The following is a 15,395-nucleotide window of genomic DNA, read 5'->3' as shown; positions in this document are numbered from 1 at the left end:
AAATTACCCTCATAATTAACATATGAGCCCATATGCATGCATTCACCATCATATAATAATATAATTCACGTAAACATGCATATAATCATTAAATACTATAATAAATCAATTATGGCCCTCCCAGCCTCCTAATCAAGGTCCTAAACCTTATTAGGAAATTTGGGGCATTACAGCACATATGGTCAAAATTTGGAAATCATTTTAATTAACATTTTTTTAATTATGTTAGATTGATTAAATATGATTATGTCATTTTATAAGCTCCTTTAAATTTTGTCTAATTTAAATTTGATGTAATATTTATTTATATTAATATATGGATTTACAAAATTTAGTGTGACAATATTTATAATTACAAAATAATATATTAAATAATAATACGTGGGGTCATAGTTGACAACTTTTGGGGTTGCTTATCATTTGAGCATTTTTATGAAAAAAATTGTCAAAAGTGATGTGGATGAGAGAAAAAATAAAAAATTATATCTTGGGATGATTTGGACATGTTAAGCCAATATTAGAGTAGCCACCATTGGAGTTGCTCTAATAAACCAATTTTAAAGAAGTTGTAGCTTTTGGAAAAACGCTTTGGAGAAGCTATAAGCCCAAAGTGGAAAGCTTGGTCAACCAAGCCCTTAGCCATTACCGTCTTATTGAGAAAATACAAACCCCCAACAAATATGGGTTATAGAGAAAGTCAGAAGCCTTCAAATGTTTTTTCTTCCTTTTATTGTTTGATCTCATGACACAAAGAAGACGAGATTTTTAAACAAGACATTGCAAAAGTTTGTCTAGCTTAAATGAGAGACTTGCTTAGACGATCATTTTTTTATGAATTTTTTAATAGTGTGTTTGGTTGGGAATAATAAAAAGGAAATAAAAATTAGAAATGTTATTGGGTTTATTAGGATATTTGTTTTTTAATAGAATGACATAGAAGAGGACTTTTCAAGGAAGATATATGCTTCCACATATCCTATATTTAAAATATAAGGTTGGTTTAACAGTTATTGGAAAAATATGCACCAAAGTTTGATATGGACCAAAATGCCCCTCCTATGATTCTTCTCCTCTCTGTTTATCCACAACGGCAAACACCATCGCAATATCATCACTACCATTAGTGTCGATACCTCCCTCTCATCGAAGCAGCCATCCACCATATCCTTCCAGCCTCTACCTCCCTCTCATCGAAGCAGCCATCCACCATATCCTTCCAGCCTCTTTATAAATATATATGAATTTTTTTAAGTAGGGATATCAATTTTTATATACGATGGTATACATTGTAGTTATGGTAGATTACTTTTTGAAAAATTTTAAATAATTTATTATGTCAAAAATATATAAAATAAATTATTTGAACCCATTCGAAATTTTTAGAAAATTAATAAGATACCTATTATAACAATAATGTATAGTCATAAAAAAAAATAGATTATAATTTCTCCACTCGACGAAAAGAAGCAAACATGATGTCCAACCTAAGCAACCAAACAAAAATTATCAAAGTTACAAGTTTTTTATTTTGGAGTTTATTAAGTAGGAACATCACTTATGGGTAAGGATATCTCTATTTTTCTAACACTTACAAAAATTACAATCCAAAATAACTTTTTTGTTTGAATTTTGGATGATAATTATTCAAGTATTCTTTATTTTTAAATTTGGGTTTCAACTTTTAAATATTAATATTTAATTTTGATTTTTTTAAAATATATTCATTACATAGATAAAGATATTGAGATAATATTAAAAATTACTTTGACTAAAATTATGTTTAAAAGAAGCTTTTCTTATTGAGTCGTATTGTAACACTTATTAAAGTGCTAGGTATAATCACTGAAATAAATGCATAAATGCTAAGAGTGAAGTAGGACCCAAGTAAAACAAGTGTGTGTGGGTAAGGTAGGCACAACTATATAAATATATATATATATATATGTGTGTGTGTGGTGCTTAATTTATAAAATCATTAATAATTTGCATTTATGATTCTGTAAATCTTCTGATTCTTCATTGTTTGGTGTGACACGTGGATGACAAGACAACGCTGTGGGCTTCCCCAAATAATAAGACATATTAGATACTACAAAGACACCCAGCTCATGGACCTGTAGCCATCAGTTTAGGTACAACACAATAAATCAAAATAGGCATTAGTTATAGGTGTAGCTCCCATAGGAACCGGACTTCTTTGCCATAAAAAAATAATTAATGTAATATCATCTCCACAAAAGAACATACAAATTGGTTGAAAGATTTTTCTGTCCTTGTGCATCTGAACCACAAAATGCTATAATTATCATCCATTTTTATACCAAGTCGTAGCACAAATACCATCCAACTTGTCATATACGAAGGAAGAACATCTTAAACAAAATCCCATAGAAACATCCATTCACATTGAGAACCCAACGACTCTAAATGGAAAAAAATAAAAGAAAAAGATAAGAGGAGAAAGAGAAGAATGAGGATTCTAGCCAAGCAAGGATAAAATTCTTCACAGCACTAGGTATTATAAAAGCTACGCAGTAAATATATATGTCAGAAAAGAGAAGATGTGTCATCAATCAAGTCCACTCACCCCCACCACCTCTTCAATCTCTCTTCAATGGTCCCCTAGGAATTTTACTCAACACCTTTGCATCAAACACTGCATACTGCTTCTTGAACTCGATAATAGCCTTCTCAGCAAATGCATCAACTTTGTCATCAAATTTCTCATAGAGTACGGGCACAGTATGAAGCAAGACAAAAGCTGTGTTACACACACAAAAAAAAAAAAAATCATGCCACATTACTACATGGACTAGATAATGCTCAAATTTGGAAGCAAAAGACTATTTATTTTGGATTTAAATTTCATTACCTATGTAAAACAAGGTCAAGAAGTTGCAACAATTTCCCACCATAGACAGAACCCACAAGCCAGCAATCACCTAATGGATCACAAATAAACAATAAGGTATGTCTCAAATCAAAACCATCATCAGAGTTGAGCCATTATCGACAGTAAAACAAACTAAAAGAACAATCAACATACTGAAAGAAACTTCTTGGGATCACGCCCGGATGCGATACTGTGAAGAACAGAAAGAACTCCATTGATCTCGATTCTAAGAGCGTCGGCAACCTGAAGAACATGCTCCTCTGGGATGCTGAGCTTTGGAATGTGGGGTGAAGTCCTACACAGAACAAAATTGGTGTCAAAGGAACTGGGGAACGTAGCTGAAAGTAATAAAAACTAAAGCAAATTTTATTACTTGTGGATGAAGGTGGAGGCGTTGGACCACAAGAACAACAAGGCCAAAGCGAGTATCAACACATGACAAATAAGAGTGAGTAGGTGGTATTCGATCAATTCAAACAAAACCCACATGACCGTCGCAACTCCAAGCACTCCTGCAGATACCTTTTTGTTCCTCCACAAGAAAACATCAGCCGCTGGAAACCCAAAAAGAAGAATAATTAATTTAAATAAATACATGTATTACAGTGAAGACCAAACAAAACTGCAGCTTCACTAATTAAATCGCATAAAGGACTAATTTTTCCCTTACATAAAAAGTGTCGGTACTCGTTTAAATGTAACTATTTATTTGACAACGCACAATTGCAATCGCTTAAGCTATCTACTCATGGGTTATCTTATTTACAAAAAATCACCTCTAATCCAAATCAATTAGTAACAAAAAAAATTTAGAAAAAATAGTCAGATCTAGATCCAGATCCGAATTTACCAAAACGATCATAATGCAGAGAATTATCAATATATAAGATTTAATATTACTGATTCTAAATCTACAATTTCAAATAATAACCAAAATCAAATGCAATTTAACCCAAGAAAATAATAATTATCACCCTAATCGAAAGAAGAAAAAAACAACCCAATATTCATGGAGCACGATAAAACGGAGCAAATAAAAAATTGTAAAAATTTGAAAATTTTGAAAAATAAAGCAAAAGTGAAGGATAGATCCCATACGTTTTCCACCGCCGAAGACATGGTAGACAGGCCTTTCTCTCCCAAAGAGCCTGTAAACCTTGGATTTCAAGGAAGATGACGAATCATTGCTCTTCTCGTTATCCGAATCTGACGATGAAGACGAATCGTGGCCGTGGATCTTATCAGCAATCTTCTCCATCAACGATTCCTCGTGATGATGCTCCTCCTTCTGGTGCTCACCTTCCCCCATCGCAACAGAAATTCCCGAACCCTATTCGAAACCCGCAAATCCAAATTCGAATCGAACAAAAACAAATCGAAGTATCTCGAACTCACTCTCCTTTTTCTTCTATTTTCGAAAGCAGGTCTCTCAAGAGTTTATATATAGTTGAAGAAATGGTGAGGACATTAGATTTAATCTGAGCCGTTGAACTTCGTTGGTGCTTCGGATCCGAACCAATGGGTTTGGAGCAAAACCCAAAACGCGAAACCCGAAAAGAGTGAGCAGGTAGAACTGTCGGGGATTGGGTATGAAATGATAGCCAGTACACAGTATCATTCTTCTTAGTAATAACTTTGAGGATGAACGGCCGTTAGATTGTCGACCTTTTTCGACGTTGACCATTTGATTCCGTTACGTACCGTTAACGTTATCCACGTGTCGCGACGAAGAGGAGCGGCGGTGATTTTTCTTAAATGCCTGGGCGGGTGAGGGAAGAGAAGTCGCAGTCCAAAACATGCAAAATGAGAACGAGTGACATAATTGGGTGTGTCGTTTAATGACACGTGGACATAGGGAACGATCTTTCAGTGGCTGGTAAACGACCAACCGATCATTGGTGACGTGGCATTGGCATATTAAATTAAGGAGGAAAAAAAAAAATCTTAGCTCTTAAGAAAATTATGAAAACGATGGGCTGAATAGAATAGAATTGAATTATTTTAAAATAATGATGTGATTCAATTAAAAGATTTTACAAGATGATAATCTAAAATTAATGGAATCTAAAGAATTATTATTATCAATAAAGACAAAAGTTTATCACTATATTTAGCATTACCTATAATATAAAATACTATTATGTACAGATACCCAATCTCTTAAACTAATGGTCATGTACTAAAAACCATTAACCTAATTTTAGGTGTTTTTAATTCAATTTTTTATGTTATTTTATTTTGACTAGATTGCATATATAATTTGAGATATTTTTCAAATTATATTTATCCAGTATATGAGCAGGAGATTCTACTATAGCGGGTTCAAAAAGAGTCCCACTGATGGACTTATTGTGTATTCTTGATCCGTAATAGTTTTCGGTGTAATTTTATATGATCGTGTATTTTGTAATTATTTAGAGCATCTGTAAATTTACAGAAAATTCCAAATAATTTACGGCGTCAAAAACTAAGTTTAAAACAAGTTATTGCACTCATGACTAATTTTTATGTGCGTAAAAAATATGTTTAAACCTAGTTTTTTGGCACTGTAAACTATTTGGAATTTTCTAAAAATTTACAGAATACTCTAAATAAGTACAAAATACACCATCATAAAAAAAAATCATATTGAAAACTATTCACACGTCGTAAATACATAAGAGTCCCACCAATAGGCTATTTTAAGCCCCTTGAATACAATTTTTATATATATATAATTCAACAACTAACCATATGTATAATTCAACAAAATTCAAGTAGAACATTCAGGAAAACAATTAAACAAAATATACATATTCATGTTTTTAAACTTTGCTCCAAATAACATAATACTAAAATGTATATATATAAGCAGAAAATAAAGCTTTCAAAGACAAGGTGACATAAGAAGAAAACATTTGTACCAAGTCACCAACATTGACTATAGAGACAATACAGCAAAAAACTACAAGTTTTCTATTTCTAGAATGGTAATATGTAGACATTTGTTACAGACAAGAGAATCAATTTTTGAAAGATAAAAAAAAAAAATCAGAGTTTTTTTTTGTTTTTTTTAATTTATTTTTTTAGTTTCATTGGTTTATTCGCTATCTTGTTTAGTGGATACAATACAGAGAATAAACTAATGAAAGTGAGTCAAACTAAAAATTAAAACAAAAATGAAAGTTGAAAGAGTACCTTTATAGGCTAATTACTATTTCTTACAATTATAACTTACTAAACAAGAAACACATAATATTAATAGCATTAAACAAAAAGTTAAACAAGCTTTAACACTAAAAGCTCTAACCTTCGAGAAAAGGAAAAACATATAAAAAGTTAATGTTCTTCTAATAATGCGATGTGGTGTGGTGCATTTTAAACCACAATTACCGCACAATTTAAGAAAAATATAACTTACACTGCACTACAAAGAGCTTAAAACTAGAGTGTTACTATTTGACATTTTAAGATGTCCAATACTACATGAGGTGACACTCCATAATTGGTTAGCGATATCCTATAATACTTATTAAATTCAAATACGTGGAACTCGATATTGGATTGCACCAATAGCGATATGTCACTTACTTGTAGTGTTGGGCACCAGTAGTACCCCTTAGCAATTTTCTTAAAACCACATAGTGCAGTGTGTGTTGTTTTTTTAACATCGTAACTCCTAAACCTAACTAATATTAAAAGAAGCAATTGTATGAACTAAAAATTGAGCAATGATATATGCACCCAAAATATACACTCAAACATTACACACGGTGATGTGGCAGTTTATTCTAGCCAATCACATTTATTAAAACTGGGACTCATTGTTTTAAAAAGTAGTGACACGTCACTTTGTGTAATGTTTGAGTGCATATTTTGGGTGCACATATCATTACTCCTAAAAATTAGATCTAAACTTTTTTTAAAAACATTTTTTTTGTTTGTTTCCCTCGCACTCGCACTAGTTACATTTAATAAATATCAAAATATTACTTTGTATTTAATAAATTAGTACAAAAATATACAATTAAATCAATCTTATATTAACAAAATATTTTTATTTTTATTATATAAGATATTTAATACATTAAAAAATAAAAATAATTTTATAAACCACAATAATCAACATGTTTTTACATTGATTTATCAAATACATAGAAATACTTAGATATTTATAAAACTAGAATGAAATAAGTTGGTATTTAAGCAAATAGGAGAGTAGTAAGGTTTCTCCACACAATTAAATATTATTTCACCTTCTAACTTGATATATTTCTAAGAAAAAAAAAATCCTCCATAAACAAATTCTGAATCCTCTAGAAGTAATAATAATAATAATAACAATAATGAAAGCTTTTCAAGAATATGGAAGACACCAATTATGTGAACCCCACTACTGTTTACTTTTGAGCAATATATATACATACATATATATATATATGTAGGACAATTCTTTTATAACTATTTCACTTTAAGTCCTACTGGTAGGGCTCTCAGTGTTCTCGACCCGTGAATAGTTTTAAGTGCGATTTTTTTTTATGACCGTGTATATTAAGCTATTTAAAGCATTTTGCAAATTTTCAGAAAATTCCGAATAGTTTACAGTACCGAAAACTAGGTTCAAACGTGTTGTTTTCCACGCGCTCTAAATAGCTACAATATACACGATCATAAAAACAAATCGCGCTGAAAACTGTTCACAGGTCGAGAACATTGAGAACCCCACCGGTAGTACTTAAAGTGAAACCCCACTAAGAAAATTCTCATAAATATATATATATATATTGTTATAAGAGAACAATTTACCTAAAGTTCTTCTAAAAAGAAAGCTACAAACTTGATTTGTCAAGACAAAAACTTGAGGTTAAAAGGCATCAAGAGCAATAATGGCTTGATTAATTAGTGTGTTTAATGCTCATTCCAAGAACAGTAGTAGTTACAGACAAAGGACCCTACATATGTACTGCTTTTCTTTAACAGAGAAGCACTATTGAAAAAAGTGTAGTTAACAAAGAGAAAAGCCCCAAAGAAGAAGGGACCAATAGGGCAACACTGCCCCATAAGAACCTTGTTGTCTTTAACTGTAAAGACATGAATTATATACATTGGAATTGGAGAAAGATCATTTTTATATGACACACAATATTTTTGAAGTTAAAATGCTGAGTCTATAACATGCTGCCAGTTAGTTTGAAGAAAAACAGTCAAAAAGAAAGTGCATATAAAGGTAGGGATTTTGTTTCGATGGTTGTATTGATCGGACAGTTATTAATTATTGAAAGTTTAGATGCGTCAAACTAAACCATATCATACAATACATAACAACATACATTCTGATTTTTACAAACATCACTCCCTATAAACATATATCATATCAGTACCATAATATATCATTATGATGAAGATGAGAAGAACAAGAAGAAGAAGATGATGCAGAGTAAAAATTATGGTGAATATAAAAAGTAGAAGACAAGAAGAATATGCAGGTGGGATTTGAGGAAAGGCACGTGCTATCAGGTCCCTCACTCTGATCTTTCTTTCATCTTAGAAGTACTTCTTTTGCTTCAATGGAAGAAAGAGAGTACTCTAATAATAAGGGGTGTTGAGAAATGAAGGAGAATTTTGGTTTGGAAAAGATGGGTTCATTTTCACTGATTTAAGAGAAAGGAATTGTGATTTGAAGATCAAATCCCATCAAAGTTTGGTTGATCACATCAGTTTTTTTTTTTTGGTGTTGATCATGATGAAAAATTTAGTGTGGTATTGCTTAGAAATATGGCCTTAATGTACTGATGGGATTGGACCATTTTGGCTTGAGATTAAAGTACAAGAAATGTAGTAAAGTTCTATAACTTTCCTTGAGATTTACTTTAATACATATTAAATCATTCAAGAGTAAAGAGGATCAAGTATTTAGTTACTATACTCCATATTATAGGTGTGAGGAGATTTTTGGAATTAGAAAAAGCTCTTCTGTATTCTGATACATACCCAGAAAGTAGAATAAGAATTATAACATTTTTTTTTAGAAATTATAAAAATAAATAAAAAAGGTCAGGTTATAATCAATATGCCTGGAATAGAATAATAACTGGGTTTATCTATAACATTTACAAAATGCCTGTTTGATTGATCCATTACATTAATCTCTCTACCTAATTCTTTTTTTTTTTTTGCCTTTTAGTACTATTTGGTCATCTTAATCCAAACTCTTAATACAAATTTTCCGATGGTTTCTCATCAACCAAACATGAATATAACACTTGAAAAGAAAAATGTAACAAGGATATAATGACTAATGAAATGATTGTTTACCTCATTTCATACAGAAGCAATAAGATTATGTGTTTGTGAAGCTCAAAAATAGCTGAAGAAGAATCCATTAAAGGGCTTCTATTACTTTAGTCTGAGGTTTCAACCAGGAACACTTTCTGGGTCATGGTGCTGTGTTGTGTGTTGTAATGTTTGATGGGCAATTTCGTCATTGTAATTTGGGCATTTGGAATATTAGATTCGTTTGGACACTTGATGCTTGTTTTGGAAAAGAGAACATAACAAGAATATGCCAAAGCATGTGATCAGATACTATTCTGGACTAGAAGGAATTTGGGCTTAGGAAGGTCTTGGTCCATACTGTATTTTGGGCTAGAATGAAAACAGACCAGCTCAAAAGGCCCAAGCTTAAACATTTGGGCTTTCATTGCAAAAATGCCTTAATATATGTATCACAAATGCTTTCTACATTCTTGGAAATTTTTTGTTTTTGTTTCTATAAAAACACTCTTGGAACTTTTACACATACCATCCATATAAAACAAAACTCCTTATGATAAAAAATGGTCCATAGTAGGAAACATATTTCTTTCTATCTTAACACTAAATTTTGTTTTTTATAAAAAAATTTCTCATGAATTTTCATCTTCTAAATGAATTAAAAAAAAAAACAAATAAGTTACTATCAATCAAATACAGGTTATAACAAAAATGTTAAGTTAAAAAATGAGTATTTTTGTAATATTTTTAGACATGGGTATCCTTCCACTAGAAAGCTGAAAAACAAGAGGCATTTGGGTCCAATTTCCACAGCCCAAATAGAACCTCTTTTTTTCTGGCCCAACACTTTAGATTACAAACCCACATCAAAAATTTGAAATAAGAAATTACCAAGGCCCCAAAGTGATATTTTTATATAAAACAATTTCAAAACTTGTTCATTACATTTCTTTGTAAAAAGTAAGTTTTTTTTTAGAAAATTTGCAAAAAAAAGTAAGTTGAATATGTTAAGATGACAGTAGAGCTTTGAAATGAGCTAGAGAAAGTGGTAGTGAATCACAAGTCCTTGTTAAGATACGTATCAATAAAAGAGTCATCTCACCATGGTAGTTGGAGTGCATTCATTGTTCTAATGCATGGTAGTTGGAGTCATCTTTTTTCTCAAGAAGAAAGTACTGGCGTGTCACTTGCCACAATATCATTAAACCAACCAACCAACAACCTAATCAATTAAGAACTTTTTGTGATTTAGTACGTAGTTTTCACACTTTTTGTGATGCCTAAGACACGGACGAACAAACATGCAATCCAATCAAATATCATACATAAATCTTTGTATATGTAAAAACTCATCAATATATTGTTTCATTTTACATGAGGCCTTAGTGAAGAAGAAAAAACAATGGACAAAAGGCCAACCCCAGCTTCGAGTTCTCATCAAACTCACTATGTTGATGTTCATGAAGTTTTGCCTGAAGTAAAAGAAGAGGAGATAACTTCTAGTACGGTTGAGAGAGCAGCTGAGAATAATAGGCGTGTAAATAGGCCAATTCGAGTTAGAGATATGAAGAGAAATCCTAGGATTAGTTTTAGTAGACAAGTTTCACTTGAGACTGGTTTTGCTGTGCTTAACAAAGAATTATCTAAGGCTAAAGATGAGAAGATGAGGTCATCACTTCCCAGAAGTGGAAGGAGCTTTGGAGGTTTTGATTCAATGACTAGGATTGGACTCGAAGGAAGAAAGGGAGACTTTAGCATGTTCAAAACTAAATCCACTCTTCATAAGCAGAACTCTTTGTTGCCATTGAGGAAAGACCAGAGAGAGGTTGATCAGTCTCATAAGATAGAAGGCTCAGTTGAAGAGAATGATGAGTCTGTTAATGAAAGTGTTCCTGTTGGGAGATACTTTGCTGCGCTTAGAGGACCTGAGCTCGACCAAGTCAAGGTAATATTAATAATATTAGTATACACCAAAAATAGACATATCATATTATAAAGTAGTTAATTATAGTTTGTATATTAGGACCATGTTAAGTGATACGTGGTGATCAAAATGTTTTACTTGTCAATGACTAGTTGAAAATTGAGTTATTGTAATTGTATTTAGCAACTTATTAAGAGAAAATTATCAACCATGTGGTGTAGTGAGTGGTAGGGACTTGTTTTGTAGATACTCTTTTTTGTTGGATTAGAAGTTTGAGTCCCCAGCATTTATTGTTAATGTATCTGAGTCTTTCATGTGTGGTCCATCCTTCCTGGATGGGAATCCATGATAAGATCCACTTGAAACCCCTAAAATAAGTTGATGGTATTTGAAATTGCCTAAAAAGTGGAAGGGTATGGTGACGAAATTAGCACCACCTGAATCCTTTTTTAGTTGGGCAAAAAAAAAAAAACTCACTGAAAGAAAAGAAAAGAAGTAGTTGGTAGTTATAAGCATGAGAAAACACAAGAAAAGTCAATAAATTAACAATTCAATGCTTGTATTTGTGTTTGTCAGGATCATGAGGACATTCTTCTGCCCAAAGACGAAAAATGGCCATTTCTACTTCGATTTCCAATTGGGTGTTATGGTATATGTTTAGGCCTAAGTAGCCAAGCTGTTTTATGGAAAGCCTTGGCAGCAAGCCCTGCAATCAAATTTCTCCACATAAGCCCTTTCATAAACCTTGCCATTTGGCTCTTAGCTCTAGCTGTTCTGGTCTCAGTCTCTTTCACTTACATTCTCAAATGCATATTCTACTTCGAAGCTGTCAAAAGAGAATACTTCCACCCGGTTCGAGTAAACTTCTTTTTTGCTCCATGGGTGGTATGCATGTTCTTAGCCATCAGTGTCCCACCAATGTTATCCCCTAAAACACTTCACCCTGCCGTTTGGTGCGCTTTCATGGGGCCTTACTTCTTTCTTGAGATAAAAATCTATGGCCAGTGGCTTTCAGGGGGCAAGAGAAGGCTATGCAAGGTTGTGAACCCCTCAACTCATTTATCTGTAGTGGGAAACTTCGTTGGAGCTGTACTAGCTTCCAAGGTGGGGTGGAATGAGCCTGCCAAGTTCTTGTGGGCAGTTGGTTTTGCTCATTATCTTGTGGTGTTTGTCACTTTATATCAGAGGTTGCCAACAAGTGAGGCTTTGCCCAAGGAGCTACACCCAGTTTATTCTATGTTTATAGCCGCTCCCTCGGCTGCCAGTCTTGCTTGGCGAACCATCTATGGAGAGTTCGATGGGTGTTCCAGGACCTGTCTTTTCATAGCTCTGTTTCTCTACTTTTCACTAGTTGTACGAATCAACTTCTTCACAGGGTTTAGGTAATAATTAAGCCTTACTTCTCATATGAAACTCTCACTAATCAATGATTTATGTATCAGTTACTGTTAGTTTTAGCACTATCTAATTCATCTCTAACTCAACAGAAAAATTGCATAACCTGAGAATTAGCCCAACTCAAACTATGTAGCTTTTACTTATTAAGCACCATTTGCTCAAAAAGTGACTAAACACTCACTTTGTCCTGGAGTTAGTTCTAAGTTATTTGTCTACTTGGCCTATACGAGCATAGTTGTTTTGATGGGAACAAAGAGATAATTGTTGCTTCACATTTGCAGGTTTTCAGTGGCATGGTGGTCTTACACCTTTCCGATGACAACTGCCTCAGTGGTTTCCATCAAGTATGCAGAAGAGGTACCTTCGATTCCAAGCAAGGGCCTCGCCATAACCCTTTCTTTCATGTCATCAGCAATGGTTTCGGTGTTACTTGTTTCCACTCTTCTTCACGCCTTCGTTTGGCGCACATTGTTCCCAAATGACTTGGCAATTGCAATAACAAACAAAAGAATTAACAAGGACAAGAAACCCTTCAAAAAAGCTTATGATATCAAACGCTGGACAAAACATGCTCTCACCAAACACAACTCACGGAACAAGGATTGTGAAGCAGACACTGCAGTTCCTCAAAACAACCAGATGAAATAAGCTCTCAGAAGAAACAAGTCCACACACTCTCTTATTTGATCTCATATACCAAATAAAATTATAAATTTGTGAAAACAATCTTAAGGAATTGCTAGTTATAAGAGCGGCAAAATGGATCAGACACGATAACACGACTCGAAACCCGCACGAAGTTGATGGGTTTGGGTTTACTTTAAATAGGTTTGGCTCATTTTTGGGTTCACCCGTCTAACCTGTTTAATAAATATGTCAGGTTTTGGTTAACATGTTTAACACGAAACTGACTTGTTAATGACCTATTTAAAATTACACATTTTTATTTACCATATTTTTGTATTTAAAATAGGCGCATAATTTGGAAATATGCTAATTTGTTTATATTAAACATGTTAAATGTGTTAAGTGTGTCATAAATAGGTTAATTGGTAGATAAATTGACTCAAATTTAACACGATATTTATATAAACACGTTTAATAAATTGGTTACACAGGTTTTGTTGAGTCAAGCTGTTTATAAACAGATCAAGTTTGGGTTTTAGTTTTCAACACGATTAATAAATAGGTCGAGTTTGGGTTCAACATTTTCTTATAATACAGGGGGCATCGACACGGCCTATGAACACAAATTAACACCCCTAACTATATATATATATATATATGGCAGTTATATTTGCAACTGTCACATTAATATTATTACAGTGTAAGGCTTAACATTTTTTTGTAATGATGAAGATTAGTTTGAAGAAGTCTAATGTACTAAACTTATTAACCGTGATTTTATATGTTTATGTTGTGAACATGAAATGGCTGCAGATCTTCTATTTTATAGAAAAAAACATAGAGAGAGAGAGAGAAGCAAAGACTGTACTTTGTATATTTCTGCAGTGAACCAAGTGTGACCATCAATTTCATGCCAAGATGGTAGAAAGAAAAAGATTAAAGAAGCTATGAGGGTAAGGTGGCCTTTTCAATGATTGTATACAACACCGGCCTTTCAACATATTATTGAATCTGAACTGAAACCTACGACTTTGGAACTTTGGAAAATTCAAATAAAAAACTAGTTCCAACTATGTATGTCAAACTCCATGTACAACGAACAGCCGAGCCATTTTTCATTGAGGAGTTCTGCAATGTATATTTGAATATTATGATTGTTTTGTTTTAATAACTCAGAAAAGATGAGAAATTTGAACTACCATGGGTACTGTTGTTTCGAAAAATACCAACTAGAAAATATCTGACAACTATTTAGTAATTGCTAGAAACAATCAAAGAATTATTTTACTTTAATTAGCAAATAACCTTGTCAGATTCATTGCAATCGAACATGCGTTTTGCATAGCCCTGTCCATCGTCTTCAGGCGAAACTCCTCTCCTAGAATCCACGACACAGGAATCTGAGTACCAAAATCTATACATAGAGAAGTCCTTTAATGAAACTCTGGCAAGAGTCAAGAGGCTCAAGTATTTAGTTACTATATATATATATATATATATATATACTCCATATTATAGGTGTAGGGAGATTTTTGGAATGAGAAAAAGCTCTTCTGTATTCTGATACATACCCACAAAGTAGAAAAAATTGAAAATTTCAGTGTTGGAAGAATTGTAACATTTTTTTTTAGAAATTTAAAAAAATAATAACAAGAGGCATCAGGTTATAATCCATATGCCTGGAATAGAATACTAAATGGGTTTGTTTGATCCATTACATTAATCTCTCTACCTAATTCATTTTTTTGCCTTTTAGTTTTAGGCTTCTGTATGTTATGGTACTATTTGGTCATCTTAATCCAAACTCTTAATACAAATTTTCCGATGGTTTCTCATTAACCAAACATGAATATGACACTTGAAAAGAAAATTGTAATAAGGAAATAATGACTAATGTAATGATTGTTTACCTCATTTCATACAGAAGCAATAAGATTCTGTGTCCGTGAAGCTCAAAAATAGCTGAAGAAGAATCCATTAAAGGGCTTCTATTACTTTAGTCTGAGGTTTCAACCAGGAACACTTTCTGGGCCATGGTGCTGTGTTGTGTGTTGTAATGTTAGATGGGCAATTTCGTCATTGTAATTTGGGCATTTGGAATGGAATATTAGATTCGTTTGGACACTTGATGCTTGTTTTGGAAAAGAGAACATAACAAGAATATGCCAAAGCATGTGATCAGACACTATTCTGGACTAGCAAGAAGTTGGGCTTAGGAAGGTCTTGGTCCATACTGTATTTTGGGCTAGAATGAAAACAGACCAGCTCAAAAGGCCCAAGCTTAACATTTGGACATTCATT

General features: G+C 32.9%; 2 protein-coding genes across 2 annotated transcripts; one reads left to right on the top strand and one right to left on the bottom strand.

Annotated features, from left to right (window-relative positions):
* Nucleotides 1-2,294: 2,294 nt before the first annotated feature.
* Nucleotides 2,295-4,429, bottom strand: LOC133778525 (reticulon-like protein B3). Its single transcript, XM_062218483.1, has 5 exons — nucleotides 3,992-4,429; nucleotides 3,267-3,447; nucleotides 3,047-3,188; nucleotides 2,873-2,942; nucleotides 2,295-2,761 (listed from the first exon to the last, which is right to left on the bottom strand). Exons 1-5 carry the CDS (start codon nucleotides 4,200-4,202, stop codon nucleotides 2,601-2,603), a joined length of 765 nt encoding a protein of 254 aa, XP_062074467.1. The 5' UTR covers nucleotides 4,203-4,429; the 3' UTR covers nucleotides 2,295-2,600.
* A 5,978-nt stretch (nucleotides 4,430-10,407) lies between these two features.
* On the top strand, nucleotides 10,408-13,479 carry LOC133778524 (guard cell S-type anion channel SLAC1-like). Its single transcript, XM_062218482.1, has 3 exons — nucleotides 10,408-11,090; nucleotides 11,646-12,451; nucleotides 12,749-13,479. Exons 1-3 carry the CDS (start codon nucleotides 10,548-10,550, stop codon nucleotides 13,113-13,115), a joined length of 1,716 nt encoding a protein of 571 aa, XP_062074466.1. The 5' UTR covers nucleotides 10,408-10,547; the 3' UTR covers nucleotides 13,116-13,479.
* The last annotated feature ends 1,916 nt before the right edge of the window (nucleotides 13,480-15,395 follow it).

This window comes from Humulus lupulus, chromosome 5 (assembly GCF_963169125.1).
Source record: "Humulus lupulus chromosome 5, drHumLupu1.1, whole genome shotgun sequence".
NCBI classification, from domain to species: Eukaryota; Viridiplantae; Streptophyta; class Magnoliopsida; order Rosales; family Cannabaceae; genus Humulus; species Humulus lupulus.
This window is presented reverse-complemented; position numbering and strand designations above follow the sequence as displayed.

What these genes read in the sequence shown, in the direction of transcription:
- LOC133778525 (XM_062218483.1), bottom strand. Translation starts at nt 4,202, where the DNA reads ATGGGGGAAGGTGAGCACCAGAAGGAGGAGCATCATCACGAGGAATCG. An exon ending in TGTCTTCGGCGGTGGAAAAC is followed by an intron (nt 3,448 to 3,991) that starts GTATGGGATCTA and finishes TTGGGTTTCCAG; the next exon opens with CGGCTGATGTTTTCTTGTGG. An exon ending in CTTGACCTTGTTTTACATAG is followed by an intron (nt 2,762 to 2,872) that starts GTAATGAAATTT and finishes TGTGTAACACAG; the next exon opens with CTTTTGTCTTGCTTCATACT.
- LOC133778524 (XM_062218482.1), top strand. Translation starts at nt 10,548, where the DNA reads ATGGACAAAAGGCCAACCCCAGCTTCGAGTTCTCATCAAACTCACTAT. An exon ending in CTGAGCTCGACCAAGTCAAG is followed by an intron (nt 11,091 to 11,645) that starts GTAATATTAATA and finishes TGTGTTTGTCAG; the next exon opens with GATCATGAGGACATTCTTCT. An exon ending in AACTTCTTCACAGGGTTTAG is followed by an intron (nt 12,452 to 12,748) that starts GTAATAATTAAG and finishes TCACATTTGCAG; the next exon opens with GTTTTCAGTGGCATGGTGGT.